The sequence below is a fragment of the Chaetodon trifascialis genome, chromosome 9, assembly GCF_039877785.1.
Source record: "Chaetodon trifascialis isolate fChaTrf1 chromosome 9, fChaTrf1.hap1, whole genome shotgun sequence".
Lineage (NCBI taxonomy): Eukaryota > Metazoa > Chordata > Actinopteri > Chaetodontiformes > Chaetodontidae > Chaetodon > Chaetodon trifascialis.
The window spans coordinates 22848295-22860039 of record NC_092064.1 but is presented as its reverse complement, the minus strand read 5'-3'; the positions used below and the strand labels follow the sequence as shown (position 1 = coordinate 22860039).

Here is an 11745-nt window from a genome sequence, read left to right as displayed (position 1 = left end):
CAGTCATAAGCGGTTTCACAAAGGTGAAAAGTTACAGACAAACTTTATTTCAACCAGATGAGTGACATTGTGTAATTTTGCAAATTATAAGATTCACTGTAACCACATGAATAAACTTTTACATGATACTGAATGCATTTATCTCTAAACAGCCCGCTCTTACAGCATCGTGTTGCATGTCACTGCACACTTCATCAGCTGGTACCCAAGGCTGGATTTATAAGTAACTGCCCGAGGGTCCCAGACCCCTAAAAGCTCCAGTAACACTGCATGTATCTGGGTTTTGGCCATTTGATATGCTGCAAATTTGGAATGTGCACTAATAAAAAACAACATAAACAATAAGGCAGCCTCTGCATTATTATGTCATGTTGGGACCCTGTTTAAATATACAATTAAGACCTTTCTTATATCAGTTTATATTGTGTTTGAATGGCATATTCTCCTAAATAAAGTGACCCACAGAAATCTTGCAGCTAGGTAGTACTACTTCAGCAATTACAGCACTACTGGGCACACAATGTATACAATGTTTTGGATACACAATACACAGAAGGTGGTTGGTGGAGGGTCAACAGGGGCCCGTAAGCAAAAGTGTGGACTCATAATTTTTTACAAAGTAGTTGTGTTAAATTGATTTTTTGCCCACCTCTCTACTTTATTGATAGGAGCAATGTTTATTGGTCCTTTTACAAAGTGCCGCCAATGCAACTGTGCCTCATGGTCTACATCCAGGGAAAAATAAATCTCGTACTGCCAGCTGAGGGATAACTGAGATCTCATTACAAAAAGATTTATGCTACAGGTGCCTTGTACAGCAACTCATCATCAAATGAACCGGTGAGAAACTGATGGCGCACAATTATCCAGGCAAGCCCCTTCATCTCATGCAGCAGCTTTCTGTCTGTTGTGTTTGGCAAACCACTCGTCACTTTTATCTTCGGCCATGGCCTACAAACATGAAAGCATAAAGAGCACAGGTCTGGTGAACATCCCACACATTTTGCATTATTATTTAATGCAGAGAGGAAAATACAGGAGCAAAACCAACCTTATCAAGCAAGCCATTTCCTTTGGGGTCCACCATGGACAGCTGCCTGAAAGCCTCATCTCCCACAAAGCAGATCTCATGACCGTCCTAAAACAACCATTGTCCAGTTAACATTTTTTAAGAGACTACTCTCGCTTGATAGCAGCATTGCAACGGTGATGCACTTACTGGATCAGCCAAAATAACCACTTCGACCGTGGCTTTTCCAGGAGTGTCCAGGCTGACTAATGGAGTGAGAATTTTCTGATTTTCCTTTTTCATCAAGGCCTCGAGGTCGGGCAGCTGTGGAATGTAATAAAATTTCAATGATGAAAATTCTGATAGTGACAACTGTATTTCTCAAAATATTAGCAAACATAAAGATGTATCCATGAAAGAATATTTTTTACTTGCTCCCGTGGGCATGAAAATGCTATTCTCCCAAATGCTGTTCCGTGATCTACTGTCCCACTGATATCACGAAGCTCCAGTTTACACTGCATAAAGACAAAGAATATAATGAAAACGTCCAGACTAATATATGTTTCTTATTTATCAACATAGAACACAAAATACAAAAATTCTTGACACCTGACTCACTTGAGTGTCTGCAAATCCCAGCAGCACTGTTTTCTTTTCCTCATTCTTTTCCATCACCTTCATTCCCAAGAGCGAAGTCCAGTAGTCGGTTGATCTCTGAAGGTTTGATACTCCGAGACAGACCTTCTGCACGGGGTCTGAGAGCAAATGATCAAAGGTTACAGGTGATCAGTGACAGAGTTAGAAACAGTGTGGCATGCTTAAACACCTGTAATGACCAGATAGAGAGCTCCTTCCTCCATACTGCACTTGTTTCTGTGAGTAGTAATGTGCAAACGTTCATGGCTGCTGTCATGAAATCCCCACTGAGGAAATAATAAGTGAGCCTTACTTCAAGAAACCAAACCATACTGCAGAGGCTTTAATGAACCCTATAAAATACAAAATATATTGGCATATGGATACTGAGTGTGACCCATAGAATAACATTAAATATCTAATAATATGATGAATAATTATAATACATTTTAATGCCAAGACCCCAAGCAGCTCTTGTAACCAACTAAAATTGTACTCCTTCGAGTTCTGGAGAAACTACAGTGACACTCACCACTGGCAGGCTGCTCTTTGTCCACAAGATAGAAAGGATACCCTCCTGGAGCCTGGGTCAGATACAGAGCCTCTCCTACCTCCTTCAGAGGCCATCCCAGGCGTTTAGCATTGCTTACAGCTTTACTTGATTGTAGAGTGAGTCCCTAATGTGAAAACATATACGAGAATATCCCTTTACAAGGCTGCTGTACCCTATATAACACATGTAATGTATAACACACACACACACACACACACACACACACACACACACATATATATATATAAATATATGTGTGTGTGTGTGTGTGTGTGTGTGTGTGTGTGTGTATGTATGTATGTGTGTGTGTGTATATATATATATATATATATATATATATATATATATATATATATATATATATATAAAACACATCTCTAAAGTTTCCAAATGACCTCTCACCCACCAAGAAGTCATTGCCAAGTTGGTACTCCCCCACCCCATAATTGTATGTCAGTTCAGCTACAAAATGGGCATCTTCTGGACCAAAGCCGACCATGGTTTTGCTCCATTTTCCATCGTAGGGGCTGTGTGGATACAGGATGAGGGCAGTGGTCAGTATTAGGATATTACAAGTTCTGTAAAACTTTGTGGAACCAAAGTTCAGTTAGTTTAAGATCCCTCCTTATCTACCCATTACACGTTGCTTTGCAGCCTTCCTCAAACTCCTCATGACGTAAAATCTAAAATGAATAAGAGATGAAAGATCAAGTTTTCGTCAGGAAAACAAATACACTCGAGTTTCACTCACATGACAGAACAGGAATTAGCTTTACTAGCGACGCAACGTTATGCAACACTTAGCTAAGAGTACCTTATCAGAAACAAAAGTTAATCAATGGTTTCAGTCACGTCTGACCATTAAATGAAGCTAAGAATCAGTACCTTCATGCCCAGAACATCTCGGTAAAATGTGGCTGTTTTGGCCCTGTCACCAACTTTGAAAACAAAATGCAGCGCTCGTCTCAAAGCCATGTTTGTTGACAGATACTGTACTGTCTGAATTGCAGATCGCTGTGCAGGGAAAGATTAAGCTTCCTTGATGATCGATTTTTCTGTTATCGATTGATGCGAAATAGATACGAATGAGCAAACAGGCTGCATTTACGACTGCAGATACAATTCCTACACAGTATATGAGTTTTTGTTAATTGATTATCTTTATTATATTATGGACAAGCGCAACAACTTAACGCAAGATAAAAAGTAATAAAACTACCTTTGCCACCCCTAGCTATCCAGGTTAATGGTATCACCCAATATGTCGCATTCTCTCGCGAGGTTACAGTTGAGTGGCTACATTGACTGGCTAAGCTAGCAACGAAAAAGAAGAGAAAATTATGAGTAGATTATTTAATTAACAAGTTTGCTAGTATTGTCAGGCAATAAGTCCCCACGCAGTGAATTATTAACATTATCCAGTTAGCTAGCTTTATTTCAGACGCGTAAATGTAGTGTTACCTACACGGCAGCTGGTGGCGGTAAGTAGGGTAACTTGTGTTTGTATAGTATCCCGCGAAAGAAGAGAAGAAGAAACGGGACAAGCATGGCAGCCTACATGAGAGGCGTGATATGTCTTCTTTCAATAGAGCGAAATGCTTTTCTAACAAGAGGAAACGGCATTGTGGAATCAAAACGGTATGTACGCGGACTGAGGAGGAAACCTGTCAGAGTGTTGTTTCCCGAAAACGAGACGGGTAATGTCCGAAAGCCGATGCCGCAATCTCAGCCAGCAGGCCAAAACGTCAAGAGAGAGAGGGAGGTAAAAGTCACAGCCACAACAAAACACCACGAAGAACGTGACTTTGGGAAGGCGAGGGGTAACGTGCAGTCAGCTGTAAAGGATGCTTACGTTACTGTTTCAAAGGATCTGACTGATGGATTGCGCTTCGAGAGGGCTTTCCCTGGAGATAAAAGACTGGCGTAAGTGTCACTGCATGATGCATCAGTGAAGTATTTGCATGACATGCAAAGGAAAACGGTGGAGGAATGTTTTAAGCACATTAGTAATTCTACTAAATATTGTACTTTTTTAGTCCAGTACATTTTTTTGGGCAACTATAGTTACTAGTTGTCTTCCAGATTAATATTTTTACATGAAAACATGTGATCAAGTTATGAAATATAATTTATCGTTTTAGATTGAAATACAGTATGGAAGAAAATAAGCTCCACCTCGAGCAGCTACAGCATGGAGATGATGCTTATGTATTAATGCATCAGTAGGAATAATCCAGTAATATAGTGAACACTGAGAGGGGCCTTGCTGGTTATTGATCCTGAATGTGTCCATAGATTGATCATTGTATGGATGCATCACAATGTGTTTGAAATGGTAAGCATAATTCTGATAATTCTACATGTTCGCACCTCCTGTAATCCATCCCTCTGCATCTCTGTCCTTCAGGAAGTTAGTGAGTGTTGCTCGTTCAAGGACGTTTCGGGAGCACCAGGGTAAAATCCTCCTGGAGGGCAGGCGTTTGATCTGTGACGCCCTGGATGCTGGAGCCATCCCACAAATGGTGTTCTTCAGTACAGTGGATCGGCTTAGAGAGCTGCCCTTAGACAAGCTGAAAAGGGCCACGCTAGTCAAAGTCAAGTTTGAGGACATCAAGATCTGGTCTGACCTCGTGGCCCCACAAGGAGTGATTGGTGAGGATGACATGGTTTATTTTGGTTCATTATGAAGCACAGATACTTCTGAGTCATTGCTGACTTTGACCTCTTCATCTACAGCCATATTTTCTCGCCCGGACCCGTCACGATTGTACTTCGCAAACAGAGGTCATTCGGTGCTGTTGTCCCTGATATGTGACAACATCCGAGACCCTGGCAACCTTGGGACTATACTGCGATGTGCTGCTGCTGCTGGCTGCCATAATGTCCTGCTTACCAAGGGTATGCCCATGTTTTCAATTAGTGATGTGAACTAGAGAACTCCACCTTTGAAGATGGCTTCGCGTCTTTGTTTCTGGTTTTTGAAATCTGTTTATTTTTTATCACTGACAGGTTGTGTTGATGCTTGGGAGCCTAAAGTTCTGCGTGCAGCAATGGGCGCCCATTTCCGCCTTCCCATCTATCCCAGCTTGGGCTGGAATGACGTTGAAAAACACCTCCCTAAACCTGTGACTGTCCATGTGGCTGACAGCAGCTGTGGTGCTGACACGAGTAGAGAAGCAAACGATTCACAAGTTAATGAGTCTCACAAATCCTCCAAAGCAGGAGACTATGGCTGGGTCAGCGCGAGGCCGAATCCCAATAAAATGCGCTACGAGGAGTACGATTCTGATTCTGAGTCTGATTCTGACTCAGAATTACAGGGACTTTCACTTCCCCAAGTGGACACAAAGCTGTACCACGAGAGCTGGGCTCAGAGCCCCACGGCTCTCGTGATAGGTGGAGAGACTCACGGTCTGAGCCTAGAAGCAGTCCAGTTGGCTGAGAAAACTGCCGGTCACAGACTCTTCATTCCTGTCGTCCCCAATATGGACAGCTTGAATTCAGCCATGGCTGCCAGTATCCTTCTGTTTGAGGGCAGGAAGCAGCTGTTAAAACTAATGCAAACATCTGAGAAGCACAGGAAATCTAAAGCTGAGCAGTTTTCATGATCTTAGCTCTAAATATTAGTATGTGACTTGTGTACCATGCGTCCTTGTTAGTACAGACTGAACAGAGTAATATACATTTCCATTCTCCGTCCTGTCCTGCTAATAAAACACTGAATTTCAAGCTGAATCAAAGAATTAGTTTTCTCTTGATAAATCATATTGTCTATTAAAGGAAAAAGTCCCACACTCAGGCCTACCAACTTCACGGCAGCTGACGGTCTTTTAAAAGTCTTCTGTCTTCATCTGACCGTTGGTTGATTTGGACATCCAGATTCACGTAAATATCAAACAGGAATTAAATTTGTGTGGATGTCACAGAGCTATTGATCCTTTTTTCTCCTCTTGTTGTTGCTGGTTACACAAATAACTCCTGCACCAAGCTCATTAGATTTACCTCCAGGTTAATACAGACGCATTCATTTAGAACTGCAAGCAGTCCATCGTAGGGGTCGGGTTAGATGGTCCGCTCTCTAAGAAAAACAAAAGTCTGACTATAACCTCCCTTTAACCAAAAAAAAAAAAAAAAAAGCACATAACTGTCCTTCTCTTAGCCCTCCAAGTAATTTTCATACAGTCCCTCAGAGCCTTAAATAGATTCCTGCACTTGAGGCACATTTATTCTCGAAAAGACCAGACTCGCTGTGACTTGTGTCTTATGTCCATCCTTTATATCTGCAGCCACATTGTCTATGCAAATATGCGGCGCTCTTAGTGAAAACACTTCCCACCTGGATTTCATACATGGCCAAAAATGAGTCAGTCTGCACACTGCCTTCTACAATAACTGCAAGATTTGCATGAAGTTTCTTTGAGCCCATGGGTCTTATTTAAACACGTCTAACAAAGGAACTGGTGAGTCGTTGCACTGTGTGTATTTTACATATCCAAGAGCTAACTTTATTGGTCGAGCTAAAAAAGGAACAAAACTTTGCACTTACCAGTGAATTTTTAATGGGTGTGAGCAGTCATGACTGAAGTACAGGGATTTATACATTCAACACTTTTCCAATGCCGTTTTTGTGCCTTCAGAAATAACCTGGCCTTTTCATTAAGGGACCTTCACAGAAAGTCCTCATAATGACTTTGAGATGAGAACCACCATTAACAACTGGCAAGAGATGACTTTCACTCACATCATAACACACACAACAAGACACAGGGGGTGTAAAACATCAGTCATTGGTCTGTTACAAGCAGGTATAATGTGATCTTTACTGTATGTGCACCTGTCATAATGTTTTTTTATTTTATTTTATTTTTTTTTAAATAGGGCCATAAAGGCTTACGGCTACATCCAACTGAGGTTTAGCACATTTGCACTACATGTGAATTACAGCTGTAAAAATGCATTGTATTCTTTCTCAACATCATTCATAAACCAAAAGTAATGAGGATTTTGCAGACAAAACACAAAGCAAAGAATCAGCTGAATAAGTAGGTCCACTGGGTAATTCTCTGGTTTTCTCTAGAGTTCAGAAAAGCTATCGAGTGAAAAAAACAACAACAACAAAAAAAAACACTTTTCCTCAGGTCAAAACAACCAAAAAAAGAACCAACAGAATCTCCATATATATTACTGTAGGGACTATCATCAATGCAAGGCACCACAGGAGAAAGAGGACTCCATGAAAAGAGGAACATGTCTAAAAAAATGTTAAATGTCAGTAAAAAGTGAGACATCTCTCTAACAGTCTGACAAAGTCAGGGGGGAGGTGGGAGAGATAGTGGGAGGCTGGGAAGGGTGAGGGGCATAGCGATGATGGAGTGAGTCCCATATAGTACGTCCAACGTATATTTGGACTTCCTCTTTAGATGGGCTCTGGTTTGAGCTTTTCAGCCAGGAAGTCGCTGACAAACTGATCCACTACGGCCGGCGTGATCTCCTCTACGTCGCGAACATACTTGGCGCGGGCCGACATGTCCAGGATCGTGAGCAGAGGCGCTGCTTCTGGGAGGTTTGTGTAGTCCCGCAGGGAGTCAGTCATGTCATCCTGAGGCGAAACAGAAGAAGAAAAACACGGTGATTACTGTGATACTGCGTGAAGGTGCAGTGGTATGTTCCTAACGTGCATGCATGCATTAAATCCCACTGGGCACCGGCCCAAACCAGAGCCTAAGGTTCTGTTCTGAAGTCAAAAAAGCTCAGTCTCCAGTGGGGACATTGTGATCCCATTTCAAAGCAAACTCCAAAATGCTGACTACAAAATAGCTCTGCCATAGTTTACTCTATAATATTGTGTATAGTGCCATATAGTTAGTTCCCAAGATAAATCTGAGGGGTTAGAAGACGAGAGGAAAGCAGAGAAACTCATTTATCTTTTTCTGTCTCTCAAAAGGAAGTGCTGAATTCCTGCACACTCAGCGTTAAATCTCTTGACCAACAAGCCTCTTGAGCAACACTGCAGTGCTGACAATGTGCAGGAATGCAGCATTTTCTTAGACATTCATTTGACAAGCAGAGCACTGAACAGCTCTTAATTTGGGCTTGTTATCTTGTAAATGAATTTGACCTCTTCAAGCCTCTTTTAATTACTCAAATCCTATGTTTAGTCAAACTGGCCACACCCTGCTGACATGCTGAATGCACACTGAGAAGGGTTGCCATGTAGACGTAGCTTTAGGGGTTGCGAGTAAAAAAAATGATTGACTTAGACCATCTTCATCTACAACATGAACAAACTCGTGAATTTCAGGTGCAGTGATTACACCTGAAATACCTGCAAATGTCAGTGAGGAAGATACAAGAGGACTGCGAGTAGCACGGCTCTGAGGTGACTTGTCTCCTAATCCATCCACTGCTCACATGGCATGTGAATGACTCTTGACACACATGCAAGTCAAACACTGGATACGTTCCAGGAGAGAAATTACACTCGAAATTACCCATTTCTCTGCTGCTCATCAGTTCAGACTTGCTTTTGGCGAAGGAAACCACAGCACCCATTACTTGAACTATGCTACGTTGAGATTACCCCATAAAATTCAGAACTGCTGGCACAATCTTATTAATTCACACTTCTTGAAAGAGAATATGAAACTCTCTCTCCTGTCTTCCTGCAGGCAGCCTGCCCAAAGAGACCAGCGAGCTGGGACTTAGTCATGCATCCTGCTGTGTCGAAAGACAGGAAGGAACCAGGTGGGGGTCCAACAACATCCCTCCTTTTTCAAGAGCTCACTTACGTCAGATATAAGTCTCATCAGAGTATCTGAATAGCACACGTGGGCAGGAGATGGCAGCGCAGAGTTGTGAAGGAATGTGTTACAAATAGATTGCTGCCAGCTTTGGTTTTATTTACTTGCTTCACTCATGTTCTGCCTCAGGCTTGATGTTACCTTTCACCCTTTTACAAGTCAGGATTACAGCCCCCATAGCCACAGGTAACACAAATGAGCAGGCAGGCAGCAACTTTCAAACAAGCCTGAAAGGGCCATTAATTATTGAGACTGAATAAGAAATCACACCCTTTTGTAATTCAGCTTCAGTTCGAGCCAGGAGTGCTGCTGGAAATCAGCATTCCTGCCTTGACACGGAGTCATTATCCTCGTCATCTCGAAGTCAAATAGCTTTCATGTGTCACGCGTTGTAAGGTCACACAGTTCACTTATTAGATATGTAATGCAACTATCATTTGAGGCGTTCTCCTTCCCTCATAACAGCATGGCCTGATTTCCCCTCGTCTTAGTTTGCTGGCTCAGAGGAGGACTTGCAGAGATTAAAGATCAGTTTCATATGGAAAAGATTATGTTGGAGATGCAGAACTAACAAGAAAGGGCCAGAGGGTGGCACTGCAACAAAGAGCTGGACGTCTCATGGAGGCAGCGCCTCTGATGTTAATACTGTTACTGATTTATGTGCCAATGTGAGTTTTGTCAAAACAAAGCCAAAGATGAAGCGACTTTGGATGGATTTCCTGCTACATATAACGCTCAAGCATTCCCTCCTTTCAGGCCTCTCTGTTGTGTCTTCCCTGTTATCAGAAAATCCACGGCTATTCTTGCTAAATGGATCAAACCACACAATCAGCTCGCCGACTTCTCATTGAATAGCTTGGCCGCGCTGCTACCTAAAAAGGATAAGTATGCCAAGATGAAGTCTGTGACCTCTACTTTGCAAAACTGCTAACAGATGGAACAGATGAGTTGCAGTGTGGTATTTTGTTGTAGGCAGCTAACTTCCTCTGAATGGAGCCCATTTTATTATACTACAAATCACCATACATTGACCACTTAATACTCACAGATGGAAGCTGTCACTAAGGACAATTTTGCTACGAGTGAAATACTGCTCACTTCTCTTTCCACATGTAAAAGCTTTGTCTTGCATGCTCACTTGCAGCCATACTAAGCATAGATTAGAGATCATCTGGGCACACAGTGTACAGAAACCACAGAAGAGAGAAATTCCACAATCTGTCACCGTGGCCTTTCCAGCCTCTCCGATATGAGTCGATGTAATCTCTGCATTGGTCTTCGCCCCCGTAGGAAGTCATGCATCTTCTTTTGTTTGGCTTCTCTGCTTGTGTAAACTGCTTCTAGTGAGGTGCAGCCATTCCAGAGGCCCCCCGCCCTCTGCAGCTCAGCTCAGAACAAAAAGACAAAGGGCCTCTCTGCTGTAGCCCGCACTCGCAGCTGTGATAAGGCTCAGCGTGTGTTTGCCGTGTGGAACCTGCTGGGCCATGTCAGGCTTATTCTGATTATTGATGCACTGTGGCATTTCGCAGACGATGACCATCTGATAAGGCCTGAACCGAGAATGATAGCAAACCTCCCCACTGGCCTCGGAGCTGGGGCTGCATCCATCTCACTGGCCAGCTTTGATGTCTTGGGGAGGAAACGCCATCATTGTGAAATTTTGGATATTCTCAGCAGTAATTGCTCATCAACTGGGGAACATCTCTGGAGTTATATGAGCTACAAAACAAAGATAACAAAAATGAAGTGATAAAAGCACAAATTCTTTGTGAGCCTACATAAGAAAGAGATGCTCTCCGCATGACCTAAATACCAGTATTCTTTTTAAAATATTGATGCTGCGTGAAAATGAAATAAAATGATCAGATTTATTGATCTTTATTAATAAGACAAGCTTGCATTTAATGCAACTGTTATATTTTTTTGAGCAGATAAACAAGAAACTTTCATTGTGTCTATAATCAACAGTCTGCATGTCATGCTAACAGCTCTGTGAGGCTGCACTTAGCTTTGGGCTAAAAGCTAACACGAGCATGCTAACAATCATTACAACAGTGCTAACATTGATATAATCCTTACCTTGTTCGCCATCTTAGTTTAGCCTGTTAGCATGCTAACATTAGCACTAAACATCTTTAGTTTTGCAGGTATTCAGTCCTAAAAGTAATGAACAAACTAAAATTTTGACCTGATAACAAAAAAAACCCCCAAAAAACTGGATCCCCAAGTCCCCCAAGGGGACATGATTGCAGCACATTTCATACTAATTCATTTCATAGCTGGTGAGACATTTGACTCAACTAACCACAAATGTGAATAGAGCTGCAGTGTTGTTTTCATTTTTGAATAACTCACTATTTCCTTGATTAACTGTTTGGTCTATAAAACATCAGAAAACGATAAAAACTGCCAATCGCAATATCCCAGAGGCCATAGTGGCATCGTTTCAGCCTCCCCCCTCCTCCTTGTTTTGTCCGACCAGCAATCAAAACTCAAAAATACTCGCAGCAGACTTCGATGCAGAGGCAGCAAATTGCAACATTCAAAGGCCTGGATCAGTCAAATTTTTGACAATGGCCATTATTCCTCTGGGGACCACGAGTGTCTACAAAATTTCATAGCATCCATTTAACAGTTGAGGGCCAATGAAGTGGACTGACTGAGACCGACATGGCCCTCGCTAGAAGCCACGTCCCTTGCATGGCTAAAAATATCATATTCATTGAGCTTTACATACATAATCA

At 42.1% G+C, this 11745-nt stretch overlaps 3 protein-coding genes across 3 annotated transcripts in view; 1 reads left to right on the top strand and 2 right to left on the bottom strand.

The window, feature by feature from the left end:
* Positions 1-19: 19 nt before the first annotated feature.
* glod4 (glyoxalase domain containing 4) lies at positions 20-3226 on the bottom strand. Its single transcript, XM_070971200.1, has 9 exons — positions 3087-3226; positions 2835-2884; positions 2608-2728; positions 2181-2325; positions 1631-1767; positions 1441-1527; positions 1220-1333; positions 1052-1138; positions 20-951 (listed from the first exon to the last, which is right to left on the bottom strand). Exons 1-9 carry the CDS (start codon positions 3174-3176, stop codon positions 886-888), a joined length of 897 nt encoding a protein of 298 aa, XP_070827301.1. The 5' UTR covers positions 3177-3226; the 3' UTR covers positions 20-885.
* Positions 3227-3499: 273 nt separating this feature from the next.
* Positions 3500-6319, top strand: mrm3a (mitochondrial rRNA methyltransferase 3a). The gene is made up of 4 exons (XM_070970644.1): positions 3500-4124; positions 4609-4853; positions 4938-5099; positions 5211-6319. The coding sequence occupies exons 1-4, from the start codon at positions 3748-3750 to the stop codon at positions 5807-5809; spliced, it is 1383 nt and encodes a 460-aa protein (XP_070826745.1). The 5' UTR covers positions 3500-3747; the 3' UTR covers positions 5810-6319.
* Positions 6320-6743: 424 nt separating this feature from the next.
* Positions 6744-11745, bottom strand: part of nxn (nucleoredoxin) — a 56961-nt gene continuing 51959 nt past the window's right edge. The window contains exon 8 of the mRNA XM_070971191.1: positions 6744-7800. Coding sequence (XP_070827292.1) covers positions 7618-7800 — 183 coding nt within the window. The 3' untranslated portion in view covers positions 6744-7617. The remainder of the gene's footprint in view (positions 7801-11745) is intronic.